This window comes from Chamaea fasciata, unplaced genomic scaffold (assembly GCF_029207755.1).
Source record: "Chamaea fasciata isolate MVZ Bird 193981 ecotype frontalis unplaced genomic scaffold, bChaFas1.0.hap1 SCAF_3, whole genome shotgun sequence".
NCBI classification, from domain to species: Eukaryota; Metazoa; Chordata; class Aves; order Passeriformes; family Sylviidae; genus Chamaea; species Chamaea fasciata.
The window spans coordinates 10,862,119-10,876,635 of record NW_027094088.1 but is presented as its reverse complement, the minus strand read 5'-3'; the positions used below and the strand labels follow the sequence as shown (position 1 = coordinate 10,876,635).

Genomic DNA, 14,517 nt, shown 5'->3' with positions numbered 1-14,517 from the left:
GGGATCGGGATCGTGATCGTGGCCGGGATCGTGGCCGGGATGGTGCTGGAGGCGCTGCGGCCGCGGGTTGTGCGCTGGGCGCTGCTGGCCGCCTTCGCCGCCGGGGCGGTGGTGGGCTGGCAGGCGGGCCGGGCGCGCCGCCGCTTCCTGCGCTGGCGGCAGCGATACCTCCAGCGCCGCCTCGCCGCCGCACAGGAGAAGCTGGAAGCGGCCTGAGCGCCGGCAGCCAGGTTGCCCCTGGCCCTGGCAGCGGGCTCCGGGTGGCTCCTCCGGCGGCTTCGGTGGGCGCTGCCTGAGCCGCTGGAAACGGGTGAAGCGCTGCTGGAGAAAGACAGCATCCCTGGGATAGCAGAGCTGCCGGCTGGACAGCATCCGTGGAATAGCGGTTCTGCCGGAAAGGACAGCATCCGTGGAATAGCAGGACTTCTCTTCTGCCCTTCACAAAGCAAGATCCCAAACTGCGTCAGACTAACCTAACGAAGAGCTGAGGATATGCAAGCAAAGATCCCAAACCTGGAATGGACTGCTCAGGGAGGTTTGGAGTCCCCGTGCCTGGAGGTGTCCAAGGAACAACTGGACGTGGCACTCAGTGCTCTGGGCTGGGTGACAAGGTGGGGTTCGGTCACGGGTTGCACTCGATCTCGGAGGTCTTTTCTAACCTCAGCGATTCCATGATTCTGGGATTTCCATATTTCATAGGGTTGTCTGCACTTGTCCAGCTCTAAGCCTGCTGCTCTGCCCTTGCCAGGAAGCGCTGCCAACACAATAAACTAGCAAGAGTCATTGCATGGTGTTCCTAGGTGTTTTATTTCTTTAATAAATGTGAAAACGTGCCTTATAGGCACATGTAACAAGTCCCATTATGGGTGTGCGTGGGGACAGTTAAGTGATGAAAGAGCTCATGCGTTGGCTGGGTGGATGAACAAGTGAAATAAAGGAGTAAGAATTCCTCCTGGCACTTTGGATAAGGAATTGTGAAGGTAGCTGTAGCAAATCCTTTCTGCCCATTGCTAGGGAATTCCAGGAGAAGGAGTGCTGGGGGATCCATTGCAGGCTGCTGGTTTTCAGAGGTATTATGGAGTTCTAAAATCTTTGGGGGAGAAAAAGCACCGCCCAGAGCTCCTGAAGGCTTGGCCTTGATCTTGGAGCTCTTTCCCAAACTTAACGATCCTGCCATCAGACTGGATGGCTTGCAGATCCGTGACAGGGATCACAAAACGCCGCATCGTTTGTCCCCACACAAGTGCCGCCGGGGCTGTGGGGCACGGAGGAGGTCTCAGCGCTCTGGGCTGCCGCCTGTGGGGTACGGAGCGCTGCGGCCCCGCCCCGGGCCCGTCATCCAGCGGCGCCGGCGCTGTCCCGTTGCCCGGTGACGATGTCGGAGCGGCGGGCGCGGGGGCCGCTGCAGCGGGTGCAGCGCCGGAGCCGGGAGCTACGGGCGCAGGTACCGGGGCTGCACCGGGCCAGGTACCGGCGTGGTACCGGGGTGGTACCGGGGATATACCAGGGCCGGTACCGGAGCCGTACGGGGTGTCTCGCCCCCGCCGGCCCCTGACCGCCCCTGTCCCCTGTTGCAGGTAGAGGCGCTGCGGGCGGAGAGCGCGGCTGCAGCCCCCGAGCAGCGAGAGGCCCTTTGGCTGAGGTGAGGGGGATCTCGATTTCCATCCCGAACCCCATCTCTCGATCCCACCGCCCGGGCGCTGCCCTCACCCACCCTTCTTGTACCTTCAGTTGTGTTCGTTCTCTCTGTGCCTTTTCTCCCCTAATTGTACAGCTTTCTCCCAGACCCTTCTCTCTCCTGTTTTCCAGACTGGCTCTTTCCCAGCCCTCTGGGGCTGAGGACAGTCTGGAGAAGGGAAGACTGAGAGGGCATCTCACCATATAAATATCTCCAAGGGGATGGTGCCAGGCTCTTTCCGCTGGTGCCCAGCAACAGGATGAGGAGCAGTGGCCATAAATTAAACACAAGATTCACTTCAACATGAGGTAGAATGAGGGCAGCAGGGAACTGGAAGAGCTGCCCAGGCAGAGTGTAGAGTCTCCCTGTCTGGAGACATCCCAAACCCACCTGGATGCATTTCCGTGTCACCTGCTCTGGGTGATCCTGCCTGAGCAGTGGGGTTGTACTGGGTGAGCTCCAGAGGTCCATTCCAATCCTAGCTATTCTGGAATTCTCTCAAATGCTGCTGTTATGGCTTGGAATTCTGAAGCTGAAGGGACACACAGCATCTGGAATGACACCGTTCAGTCAGCAGCTGTGGTTTCGGTCAGAATTTTAAGAAAATACCATCTGCCTGTCTTGCTTTCAATGCAGATGTACACACCTGAAGAAATTGATAGAGGAGAATACAAACGCTCTCCATGCTTTGAAAAAAGTAAGTATGGAGATTAAATTGTGGTTTTCTCCAAAATTCACCATGGGAAGTATTTTTAAAAAATCAACGTTCCATTTTAGATGCCTCAGGACAAGAGCAATGCCCAGCACTGCACAATCCCTGCTTGTCATCTCTCCAATTTATTTTTTTTATATCCATGTATGTAATTTCAAAACTCAATTTAATGCTTTATTTTGTCCAAGTCCCAGGTGAAAACTTAACAGAGAATTTCACCTTGGCAGAGTGAAAGGGTAAGAAAATTGTCACTAAAGAGGGACATGACAGCAGCCCAGGAAGGGGAAAGCTTGTAAGGCATGTCTGGAAAACTTCATTTATAGAGGAACTTTGATTCTTTTATTGGGGAACTTTGATTCTTTGGGGCATTTGTTGGGTTCCCCGTCAGGCTGACGAGCCCGCACCAGTTGGGAATTACAGCCAGAGGAAGGAAGAGGAAGAAAAGCTGTTGCTAAACCTCTCCCAGCAGCTGCAGAAACTCCTTCTTGTCTTGCATCAGGATAAAGTGACAAAGAATTATCCAGGGTGAGTAGCTTAAACATAGAAATGCAACCTGGTGTTTTAAAGGATGGCTGGAATGGACCTTGAAAAATCATTATTTTTCCCCCCCTTAATTAGCTGAAGAATAACAGAAGAATAAAAAAAGAAATGGTCAGGAGATAAGTCATTCATGACTTGCTGGGATTTTCTCAGGATGCTGGATAATGGCTGGAATATAAGATTTGGAGGAGTTTCTTCAGGACAGAGAGTAAAGCACAGGAATGAAAATGCTGTATCTGAATAATGTCCTTGCAGAGGCTTGACAGCATTTCCAAAAGTTTGGTGGAAATGGTGCTAAAAAATAGTTTGATTTTTTTTTGGTAGGGATGAGGAACACCAGAAAGGTCCTCGTGCAGAAGAGGAAAATGAAGAAGAGGTGAGTGAAGATGAAGAAAGTGAGGAGGAAGACGCTGAAGAGGAAGATGAGGAGAAGTTGTTGGATAGTCCAGATGTTAGAGAATGTGTTGCTGTTGGAAACTTTGATGCCCAGCAGGAAGGAGATCTCACTTTTGTGGTAAATACTTCTCTGCAAAGGGTTCTTACTGCACATCACTCTGAGTTAAGCAGTAACTATAATGAAACCCTGTGCTTTTGGGATTCAGCCAGTTGTTGGATTTGGGGAGAAATTGGAATTAGGTCCTTTCTCATTTAAATATTTGATTGTTTTTTTTGTCTCTGTCTCTTCATCCGATGCCAAAGAAAGGTGAAATCCTGCTCATACATGACAAGAAGGCGGATGGCTGGTGGGTAGCTGAAAATTCCAAGGGGGAGAGAGGCCTCGTTCCCAGGACCTACCTTGCGGTTGGTGTGCTGCAATCTCTGTCCTAATCTCTGCTCTTTTATATAGATTAGTGATTATATATCTGCACAAAATGGGTCACAGTGCAGTGTGTTGTTTGGAAATAAAGGCAGTTATTTGAAAATAATCCCATGTTTTTATCCATGGGGGTGGAGATATCCATCAAAAGCAGAATTTCTGTACCTTGTGAAGTTGTGGCAGAGAAGTTTCTTGAATATGAAAGTCAGAATCCTTGTCACTGGAGGTCAACTCCGAAGACTCCAAACTGCTGTGGATTAATTTGGGGTTTTAATAATTTATCTGAAATGGGAGGCCATGTAAATGTGGGACAATTTTCTGCATCACAGAGAGAAAATCTCCTTTTTTAAACTTACGTAATTTTTTCTAAACTTACATTAACATGGGCTGTGGTTGGAGAAGGCATTTTTAGGACCAGAACTGGGAAGAAATCAAGCCCTTCGCCATTTTAAATGTGAATTCCAGGTTCCTAAGGAAGAGGAAGAAAGCCATGAGGAGTCAGAAGAGCACATAGAAGTGGTGGATGAAACAGCAGATGGAACTGAAATTAAAAAAAGGTAAATGGAATGTCTCAGATATGGTTATGAAGCTGCTGCTATTTGAAAACAGAGCAATATCTAGTGGTTACATTTTTGTTCACATGAAGATTTACTATAAATCCCTTTATTTTCTTCCAGAACAGATTCCCACTGGAGTGCTGTCCGAGCCATCAGAGAGGTAAGTGCCCCTCTTACACTGCAGCTGCGCCTGCTGTAATCCTCATTATTTTGTAGACAAGCGGTGCCTTTTCCCAAACACTGTGTGTCATATCACAGACCATTGTTCTTAATTAACATCTGTGTTTTGGGAGTTTTTGGTAGCAAGAAATGCCACAGAAATGCTTCAGAGAAAGTGAATGATTACCCATGTTTCTGGTTCTAAACAGAGCTGTAAATTAGGATGAAATTTGCTGTTAAATAGCAGGAATAGTAATATCCTTTTTTCTTTGTTTTTACTAGAATGACACTGTGGAGGTACTGACCACCACAGGGGCAGTTCCTGCAGGATTCCGCCCATCCATGCTTTTCCAGCTCTTGGAGAAAGGTAAGAATTTTGCCTGGCAGGATTCTCAGGTGTCTGTGGTGGCTTTCTCACCCCTGGTCACCAGCCTGTTGGACCCTAATCCACGTTGCTTCATTTTAATTAATTGGCTAACTGGCTATATTTGACCCATCAAATAATGTATAAAAGATTTTTTCCCTTAAATTTTAATTTATCAATGTGAAATCCTGACAAATTTCTTCATGATTTTAAAGAGTTTCCTCTTCAGAAGTTCGTTCCTGTTGACTGTGCAGGAAATGATGATTTTTTTTTAAATTTTAATCTTCCCTTTTTCTCAAGGGTCTTTTGTAGACTCTTCACCAAATATATTAAAATACCTCATGTTTTGTTAGTCTTTCTGTTTAAAGCTGTTTAATCTCTTTTTAAAATTAAGTTATTGTGCTTTTGGTATTAAATACTTCAGAACACTCACAAATAGTAAACAGTGCTCATGGCAGAAAATTCCATAGATTTATTTAGTCAAATATTCAACTGGACGTGAATTTTGGGTGTTGTTCTTTTTGGCTCAATGAAGATCATTTTAAAAATGAGAAGTTTTTAAATTTACTCTTGTCGCAGGTGAAGAGTTTCGAGCAAGTTACTATTTGCAACCTGAGCTTACTCCATCCCAGCTGGCTTTCAAAGACTTAGTGTGGAACTCTGAGAGAAACACTGTGAGTATTGCTGCTAAGGGGGACAAACTTAATTTGCCTTCTTTCCTTTTGGCTAAGGATTATGTCTTAATTTGCACTATTTCTGGAATATTTCTTCTGCTGGGACCTTCTGTCTGTCCCACTGAAACATCCTTGGGGCAGAGCTGAAGGCTTGTGAAGAAATCCTGCTGTTACCACTGCACTGGGTTTGTGGTTGGGAGAATCACCTCAGTCCATAAACACAAAATGAGACCACATGCAGAGGGCCCTGTAGGTTTAATCATCCTTCTGCTGTATTTCAGATCCATCCTAGACCCACCAGAGTGTGCCTGATTGTCACTTTATGCAGCTGCAAGATGATCCCTTTCCCTGGAACTGGCGTGAGGGTCCTCAGCCGGCATGTCCGGCTCTGCATCTTCGATGGCAGCCGGGTAAAGAACATGTTTCTTCCCAAAAAAGGACTGGAGGAGGTCTGGAACTTCCAGGATCCTTCAGGTTCTGGTTCCTCTTTGTCTCACTCAGTGACACACATGCACAACCTGCATCCCGAGCTGCTTAATTTATGCTCAGATGAGTCTGGTTTGAGCCCACTCACCCAGAAAAATAGAACTGAATGATAAAACAGACCAGACTGTATTGATGGGCCTGGCCAGGCAGGCACACTCACCCCTGCTTCCCACCCTCTGTACTCCACAAAGCACTTGATCCCTCCCTTTTTCTGCTTTTGGTTCCTCCCCCTCTGCTTTCCTCTCCTGGTAAATCAGGTGCATCCCCAAAATGCCCCTGAGCAATGTGAGGTGAGCCAGGGAGCTGCTCCTGACTCAGGGTGACAGTCACACCCGGCCCCTGGGGCTCAGGGCTGTGCTGGGTGGCCCTGGGAGGGGCCAAGGCTGGAGCTCCGTTTCTCTGAGTCCCTAATTTCAGGTCCCCCACCTGCCATTGTGCCTCCTGGCTCCTTTGTGTTCCTGGAGTGGTTCCTGGGCTGATCTGTCTCCTGGGATGGGCCTGGGAGCAGCTGCGTCAGGGTCAGATTCCTCCACGTACCCTTGATCTTCTGTTCCTTTGTGTGTGTGCAGAGCAGCTTTTTATAAAAACATGACCCTGATTATCCAGCAGTTTTCTTCCAGTTGTCTTTGTTGTGTGCAGTGTTGGTTCCATCAGTGATAACCCTGCATTTTCTGGAAGCAGGGCTTTCCAGAAAAACTTGCTTTAGCTTTTTTCCCCACTTTAGGTGCTGAGTAACATTCACACAGTAAGAGCTACATGGCTGCCTAAAAATCCTCAAACTTGGACCTTTTCTCCAAGGGTAGGTGACACACTCACTGTCTTTTTACAGCTTCTTCCTTCAGTGTCACTAAAGTGTTCCTTGGTGGCCCAGCTGTGGTTCGTGGAAAGACAATGAGGGGAGCAAGGTTTTGACTGGAATTGGTTCTCCCCTCATTTTTATATGCAGTAGGGTTAAGTCTGAGATCTTGTGTTAAATGAGGGATGTGCTTGATGGCATTTAAAAATCAAGATTTTTTATTTTTTATTTTTTTAGGTACATTAACTTATTTTTTTTCTCCCTGTCTCTGTATCAGGTGATGGGCATCTTACCGAGCTTGCTTGATGGTGACTCTTTCATCAGGTCCAACTCTCTGTCTTCAGACATTGGGATATTGTTTGAGCTTGGCATCACATACAGGTGCAATGTGAGTGTGGGGAGGTGCAGTGGAAATCGCTCCCAAGTGCAGGTTTATTAAGGGGACCAGCTGTCCCCAGTTAGAAAATAGAACTAGAGGATATTCCTCATTAGAGAACAGGGTTAGAGAATGGGATTACCTAGAAGGAGCCTACAGGAAAGATGGAGAGGGACTTTTCACAAGGTCATGTAGTGATAGGACAAGGGGGAATGACTTCTCACTATCAGAGGGCAGGGATAGATGGGATATTGGGAAGGAATTCTTCCCTGTGAGGTGCTGAGGCCCTGGCACAGGTTGCCCAGAGAAGCTGTGGCTGCCCCAGGATGCCTGAAGTGTTCCAGGCCAGGTTGGATGGGGCTTGGAGCAACCTGGGATAGTGGAAGGTGTCCCTGTCCATGGCAGGGGGTGGAACGAGATGATCCTTAAAATCCCTTCTGACCCAAACCGTTCTGGGATTCTCTGACGGGAGAATATCCCTAATTAGAGAATAAAAGTCCCTCTAACTCATGGACATGAGTGTCCCTGTACCAATACTGAAGTTACTTGTGCCAAAGATCCCATGCCATGGGATTACAATGGACTAATTCTCTCTTCACTCCTGCAATTTTCCATCTCTGTGGTTTATTTCAGACTAATTTCCTGTACAGTTTGAAAACTAAAGTGTTAACTGTTTCAGCAGTGTGGATAGTGGTTTCCAGCTCCACTTTACACAGATAGAGGCTGTCCATCTGGGATATGCTGCTGGAAAGCTCAACAGGTAGTAAGAGAATAGATGATAAAGCCAGAAAAACTACCCTCAGAGGAGGCAGATTGTGATTTTTAAACACATGGGTGAAAGAGGAAAAGAGGGATAACTACAACAATTTTGGTGTGGTTACTGCTATTAATTGTGGTTCATCACTCATTCTGGGTCAGCTGCTCAAATAATTTACATTTCTGCTTTTTCCTAGTTAACAGGTGACAGAGGAGAGCTGAGCTGTGGCTGGGCTTTTCTGAAGCTTTTCACTTCCAGTGGGATTCCTATTCCTTCCAAGTGAGTTTGTTGCCTTTTCCGGCTCTCCTTGAACACACAGATGTTCATACATCTGTTTTAGAGTAAGAGTAAAGCCCATCTTTCATACGTACACACTGCGTGGGCAAGGGGCATCCAGACCAGTCCTCTGTGATTCTGGCTCTTCTTTGCTGCATTATCCCTTTCCCATGTGAAAACTGGGAGACAGGTTCCCAAGACCTGGAGTCAGGTTGGAGTTGCTGTGAATGAATCTCTCACTGCTCTTGCATTATATTTTGCAGGTGATTTATGATTAGTGGGTCTGGTCATCTGAAAGAATAATAAAGTGTATATATTTTAATTTTATTAAATGTAGGAAAGCTTTCTGTTTATTGACAGAAATAATTCATTGTAGCTCTGACTTTCAAGATTTGGTTTTTACCAAATATTGGTAGACATATATATCTTGTGTATATGTATTCTGAATTTATCTGGGTTACAGCACAATAAAATATCCACAGGACACTTCTACTGTTCTAGAAGTCTCTAAATCTCTTCTAACTCTCATTTTTAAAATATTGTTCTACTGTTTCATTAAGTAAGCGTAGTATTACAGATTAAATTTCATGCTTGTTTCAGCAGTGACTTACTCTTGGCAGAACTGGGGTTACATTATTTTTTAACAAATTTTAAATATGGAAGATTTAAATTGTTGAAGTGATGATTCCTCAAAACCATTTTAGTGAAACAATTTGCTAAATTACAAGAAAAATACTTGGGCTGTGGAAAATTGACAATGTTGTTAATGGCTTTTAAAATAATTGACCTCCCAGTATAATCAAATTTCAAAAATAGTTGAATTCCCAATATCCCAATACAGGCTTCAAATTTATCTTTATTGACAGGATGTATGAGCTGCTCTTGAGTGGTGGGACTCCCTATGAGAGAGGCATTGAGGTTGACCCATCAATATCAAGGCGAGGTGTGGTTTCTTTTCAATATAATATAAATATAAATATAATAATGTGATTAATGCTGCATCTCCCTCACAACAGTCCCAATAGCCTGGTTTGGGTTTGTGTGTTCTATTTTTGCATGTATTTCATTATTTATCTGCTCTTGCCTTGGCTGTGGGGAGCTGGGTGGTGCCAGGCTAACTAAACTCGAAAGAATTCTCAACCCACTGAAATGCCCATTTTTGTAATATAATTATTACTCTTGTTTCAAACTGACTGTTTGAATCTGGGGTGTTTATTCCTGCAGCAGGCTCTGGGGTTTTTCAGCAGTTCATGAGCCTCAGGAAACAGCCTGTGCTTCTGGTGAAAGTGAAGTCACCAAGTGTGCACTCAAAAGACATCCTGAAGTGAGTCCTTGTGCTTCCATAAATGAAAAAGTATTGCACATAGCCTAGAGAAATCTGCAGTGTTTGCAGTAAACATCTCAACTGCTGTCCCTTATTTTCCCAACAGTTTTCTCCCTGAAACATTAGTTGGGGGCATATGCTACATCCATCTCCTGGTGTTTTATCGGCAAATTCTTGGAGATGCCCTCCTGAAGGACAGAATGAGCATGCAAAGCACAGGTGAGCACTGGAGGAAGATCAGGTTCTTCCAGGGAATGACTCTCTCCAGAGTCTTCCTTTGGTAAGAGATCTTTTTGGCACTCAGGCTAAGTTATCCTCTTTATTTTTATTTTTTAATTATTATTTACTTACTGACAGTAGGGAGAGATAGAAGCTGGAGAATTCTGGTTTTAGAACTCAGTGTCTTGCCCTGATGATTCAACAGAACTAATAATAGTTTATAGCCTTCGCTATTTTAAAACCAACTTGAAATAAGGAAAAATCACATTTCTTAACTGTACTACATACGAATTTACATAGGTGAGAACTGCCTGATTTGATCTTCATAATTTAGGACAGTAGATCAGCTGACAACCTCTCCTGGAGTCCAGTTGCATCCCTTTGGATTCAGACTTCATTTGAAGTCATTGAAGAGCTTTATCCCAGAAGTTGTTCTGGTAGCTGTGCAACTAAAGAAGATTTCTGTTATTTCAAAATCCATCATTGCTTTAGGAATAGACATCTGAAAATGTCTGTTCTACTTCCCAGAAGTCATCCGTCCTGGCTCTCTTCCCTGAAATGTTTTCACATTCATAAATGCTTCATGTTTACCAAACTTCCTATCAGCTTCAAGGTGAAGAAACAAATATTTGAAGAAACAAATATTTGAAGAAACAAATATTTGAAATCACAAGATAAAGAAAACACTTCAGCCAAAATTGTGCTCTCTGTCACTTGGAATCTTATCCACAGTCTCATGAATTAAAGTAATGACAAGAGTAGAGTGATTTCTTATGGAAGTGACCCAAAAAGCACCAAGACACCTGCGCAGTGGGATATGTGCCCCATTGGGAAAATCCACTGTGCACTTGGTCCCTGGTTCTCCTAAAATGCCACACTAGACATGCCAGGCTGAGGTAGAACCCGAGCGTGTTTATCCATAACATCCAAACCAAACAGCACAATTGCAGCTGTGTATAAAAAGGGCAGGTGCAGAAATGAGGGAAAACACCCCTGGCAGGTAAATCGGGAAGGACTCGTGTTTGCTGGCATTCCCAATACACAGCACTGGGATTTGTGTGTGTCCTCTCCTAGTTTAACTGTCTCTCAGCCACTGAGAATTGGCTTCAGTCAGAACAGCTTTTAGTGAGTTCTACCTTTCCTGCTCTGGAGAACTGTTACAGCTCATTTCCCTTTTGGAATAATTGGGCAGGAGGGGATGTGCTAAATACCTGGATGTGCCAATACTTTGAAAACCATCCTGATTCTTCATTAGCCTTGAATCTGCTTGTTTTCTGTTTCAGACTTAATCTGTAATCCCATTTTAGCAACTTTCCCTCAACTCCTGGATCAGCCAGACCTGATGGATGCACTTCGGGTATGTTACCTTGTCAGGATTTCCAGGCAAAATTTGAGCTTTTTTTGTCCTGGGAGAAGACAAGGTTCTGCACAGCCTTGGTCTGATTTTACATTTCATTTTAGAGTGCCTGGGCAGACAAAGAAAGAACATTGAAGCGAATTGAGAAGGTAACAAAATACAGGTTTTTCTTTCCATATATTCAGGGTAGTTCCAGCTAGCTGCTCCCTGCCAGTGCAATTGCTGCTTAGCTTTCCCTCTCACTGTACATCTGTTTAGAAAATAGAGATATGTAAATGCAGTTCTTAACATTTCTCACCCAGATTTATAACAGTAAACCAGGAGCAGGAGGAAAATTAAATTGACTTGTAACTTTTTATTTCAGCCTTGTTAGGGAGGAACCTGTTACAGGTTGGCACGCAGTGTGGCTCCCTGTCATGATGTGCTTCCAATTGTCAGCTGATAAAAGCTTTCCTTGGATACGAAAGGGGCTGTGTATGCCCACAAAATCATCTTCCCTCCTTCAAACTCTGAGCTTCAGTCCTCCCACAATCTGCCTGGGAAAAGGCCTCCAAATTCCTCAGATCCCCCTACCCCAGAGAGTTGTAATCCCATGTTTTGGCATGTAGACAGCTGGAAAACTGGCCTGGTTGTCCCTGGGCTCACCCACACCTTGTCCTACCTCCTGTCCCCTGGACAGATAGCAGCTGCAGGGAACTGAATGAGAAAGCCATTGGCTCTCAATCCTGGATTTCCTGGAAGCAGCAGTGGGATATTTCGTTCTCTGTGCATGCTCCTGAATTGATGCACAAGGATGGCTCCCCATTTATGCAGAACAAACACGCGCTGAGTCAGAGCGGCTGTCTCAGGGCCATTCATCCAAAAGGAAAGCAGATCTGCTCACAGAATTGGCAACTCCCCGGGATCCCAGAACCATCCAGTTCTACCTGACTGGCATGTGCCACTCCCACGGGAGGATTGCTGCCTGCTGAACGCTCACCCCTCTCCACCCCTCTCATGGTTCTGTGAGTCTGGGCTGTAAAGTACTCCCTGCCAGGCACAGCGCCCCTGGGGCTGTTACACTCCGGATTTGGATCTTTCCCATGTGTTTGATAATTGACCAGCCTGATCATTTGTCTCTGGGTTTTCAAACTGATCTTTACAGGGGAGCACACAGGTCACACCGTGCACCAAGAGTGGGACAATAAGTGCCCAGGGGCAGCATCACCTCTGGCTCCAAGGAGTGGGATCAGAGCCATGCTCCACTTAGGACAGCAGGGAAATGAGAAGAGTTTGGGCTTCCAGGGCAGGGAGGATGTGGCACTGCTTTTAAGAAATACAAATACCCCACACCAAAGGGCTCTCAGTGCTTGTAGTTTGTGGGAAGGCTGGCAGAATTCAGGGTGCAGGTTTGTTGATATGCTGGAGGCTTTTCCAAGGTAACGGTTGTGTGTTTAGGAAGGTCAAATCTCTTCCCGTTGTTTTCCTGGGAACTGGGAGTGAGTTGTTTGGGTTTTTTTCCCCATACTTTTTTTCCAATACTTTGGAAAAATGCTTGGCAACACCACGTGTTTGCACTGAACTATTTTCAAACACTCTTTTCTGCAGAGAGATCAAGAATTCCTGAAGTCTGCATTTGTCCTGGTGTACCACGACTCTGTATTCCCTCTGCTCTGCTCCACACTCCTCCCCAGCTACAAATGGGCTGAGGAAGAGGTGGAATTGTCTCGCTGGAAAGTGATCCATGACTTCCTGAAAAGGAGCCGGGAGAACGACAGTGTTCTGGAATACCTGCTGTCATCAGGAAACACCCACAGAGCCTTTGACATCTCAGAGCTGGCCTATGATTTCTTAGGAGAAGTGAGGGAAAACAATCCTGGACAATGAACAATTCAGGCTCTCTAAGGACATGGTAACAATAAAATTAAATTCTTACCAAAGCGATTGTGTAGGATCTGAACTGCAGTGGAATATTTTAGCACAGTTAAGATTTTGAGAGAGATTAAAATTATTTTTTCTGTTTATCTACTGAAAATTGTATTTTAAATTTGTAACTTTGCAGCGTTAAACAAGGCTCTGGTTGCCTGTTACTACCTGTTGTAGCCATGTCAAGTGACATATTTTGCCAAAGCTGAGGTAGCCCTTTTCTACTCTCGTGCAGCTTCCAATTAATTTCCAGTGTTGTTTTAATCAGGGTGAACAAAAGGCTCTTTGTCCCAGTCCCCCAGCAGCCTGGGAGCAGGGAAGGGAAAGAGCAGCATTTAAGAATGCTGCTGAGCAAGGGCAACCAGCTTAGGGGAAGAGCCCTCTCTTGCCCGACCAGTGACCAGCAGAGGTTGCTCTGTTTTTAGACTGTTTGCCTATTCTTCTCCCCCACTCAGGAGAAGGCTGGGGTACTCCAAGGAATGTGCCTGACCTAACACAAATAATAGCTGGTGAGAAGCCTGATAATGCTGCATTTCCCCAGGATTATTTCCTCTGCTGGCCCCTGAGTACCTTTGGGACCACAAGCTCTGTGTGCTGCCCACTGCCAGGGGGAAGTGGTTAATCCACTTTCTCTTTAGTGCTGGAGCATCTGGATGCTTCCTGCAGGGCGATGGGGACGTTGCCACTGTGTCACACATGGATTTAAGCCCAGGCCAGGCTCAGTTTGGTCTGGTGAGATTTAAGACAAGTTTTTTGAAAGCCTCCACTGCAGGGAGCCAAAAACCAGCTCCCACTGCAGCATCTGTAAACTGGAGCCTCCAGAAATACCACAGAACACTTCCCCCAGCCTAGGAAGGGCTCAGACAAGAGACATGGATTTGATCTTTGCTCTGTGTTGCACAAGAGCTTGGCATAGAAGTCGAGTTCCTGGGGCATCATCTGTTTTGCCTAGCAGAGCTGGGATATCTCACTGGGATAGTGTTCTCCTCCCGCTGTAGCCCACTGCCCGTGTTAATGGGGTCATTCTGTCCTCTCTGGGCCACCAGGCAGAAGTGCCACCCCCAGCCTTTCATCCCACCCCTTATGTGGGAGTTTAGGGGCACTGGATGAGACAGCAAGTGCTTCCCGAATCCAAAATGCATTTGCCAGGAGGCAGAAATTCCTGTAGCTCTCCTTCAAACCTTATTGGGCACTTAGGATCACATTGCCAAACCCTCCTGGTGTGTTTGAAAAATTTACCTGCTAGTTTCTGAAGGCTGAATGTGCCTGGAGGGTGGGGAGGGGTCTGGCGTGACCACGGGGCAGAAACCTGAACAGAAAGGGGAGGAGGCAGCAACAGTGGAGGTAAAAATATTTCAGGCTTGGAAGCGTGCCAAGGACAACTGTTTGCAGGAAACATTTCTGTACCTGCAAGGTGTAGGAATTTTTTTTTCATTCCCCTCCAGTCAATGACCTTGCATTGCTGCGTGGTGGGCTCGGGGTCCCGCTCTGTCCCATCCCGGCTGGCAGCGGGATGCACA

The 14,517-nt window shown here is 46.0% G+C and overlaps 2 protein-coding genes across 7 annotated transcripts; both read left to right on the top strand.

Annotated features, from left to right (window-relative positions):
* Positions 1 to 3: 3 nt before the first annotated feature.
* Positions 4 to 216, top strand: MTLN (mitoregulin). Its single transcript, XM_066177978.1, has one exon. It carries the CDS (start codon positions 40 to 42, stop codon positions 214 to 216), a length of 177 nt encoding a protein of 58 aa, XP_066034075.1. The 5' UTR covers positions 4 to 39.
* Positions 217 to 265: 49 nt separating this feature from the next.
* Positions 266 to 13,093, top strand: NPHP1 (nephrocystin 1). 6 transcript variants are annotated; one of them, XM_066177973.1, is made up of 20 exons: positions 266 to 611; positions 1,578 to 1,642; positions 2,315 to 2,375; positions 2,779 to 2,915; positions 3,255 to 3,444; positions 3,630 to 3,731; positions 4,213 to 4,304; positions 4,425 to 4,464; positions 4,746 to 4,830; positions 5,407 to 5,501; positions 5,783 to 5,911; positions 6,712 to 6,786; positions 7,061 to 7,171; positions 8,113 to 8,195; positions 9,059 to 9,135; positions 9,420 to 9,516; positions 9,623 to 9,735; positions 11,019 to 11,092; positions 11,197 to 11,241; positions 12,680 to 13,093. In XM_066177973.1, the coding sequence occupies exons 1-20, from the start codon at positions 519 to 521 to the stop codon at positions 12,956 to 12,958; spliced, it is 2,043 nt and encodes a 680-aa protein (XP_066034070.1). In that variant the 5' UTR covers positions 266 to 518; the 3' UTR covers positions 12,959 to 13,093. The 6 variants fall into 6 exon arrangements, with proteins under 6 accessions (XP_066034070.1, XP_066034072.1, XP_066034069.1 ...); XM_066177972.1 differs by having other exon boundaries at positions 267 to 611; positions 9,417 to 9,516; XM_066177974.1 differs by lacking the exon at positions 266 to 611 and adding an exon at positions 1,375 to 1,444 and having other exon boundaries at positions 9,417 to 9,516.
* The last annotated feature ends 1,424 nt before the right edge of the window (positions 13,094 to 14,517 follow it).

Excerpts from the sequence above, each read along its gene's own strand:
- MTLN (XM_066177978.1), top strand. The coding sequence starts at position 40 with ATGGTGCTGGAGGCGCTGCGGCCGCGGGTTGTGCGCTGGGCGCTGCTG.
- NPHP1 (XM_066177972.1), top strand. The coding sequence starts at position 519 with ATGGACTGCTCAGGGAGGTTTGGAGTCCCCGTGCCTGGAGGTGTCCAA. Across the intron at positions 9,136-9,416 it reads CCCATCAATATCAAGGCGAG|CAGGCTCTGGGGTTTTTCAG; the intron begins GTGTGGTTTCTT and ends TTATTCCTGCAG. Across the intron at positions 9,517-9,622 it reads CACTCAAAAGACATCCTGAA|TTTTCTCCCTGAAACATTAG; the intron begins GTGAGTCCTTGT and ends TTTTCCCAACAG.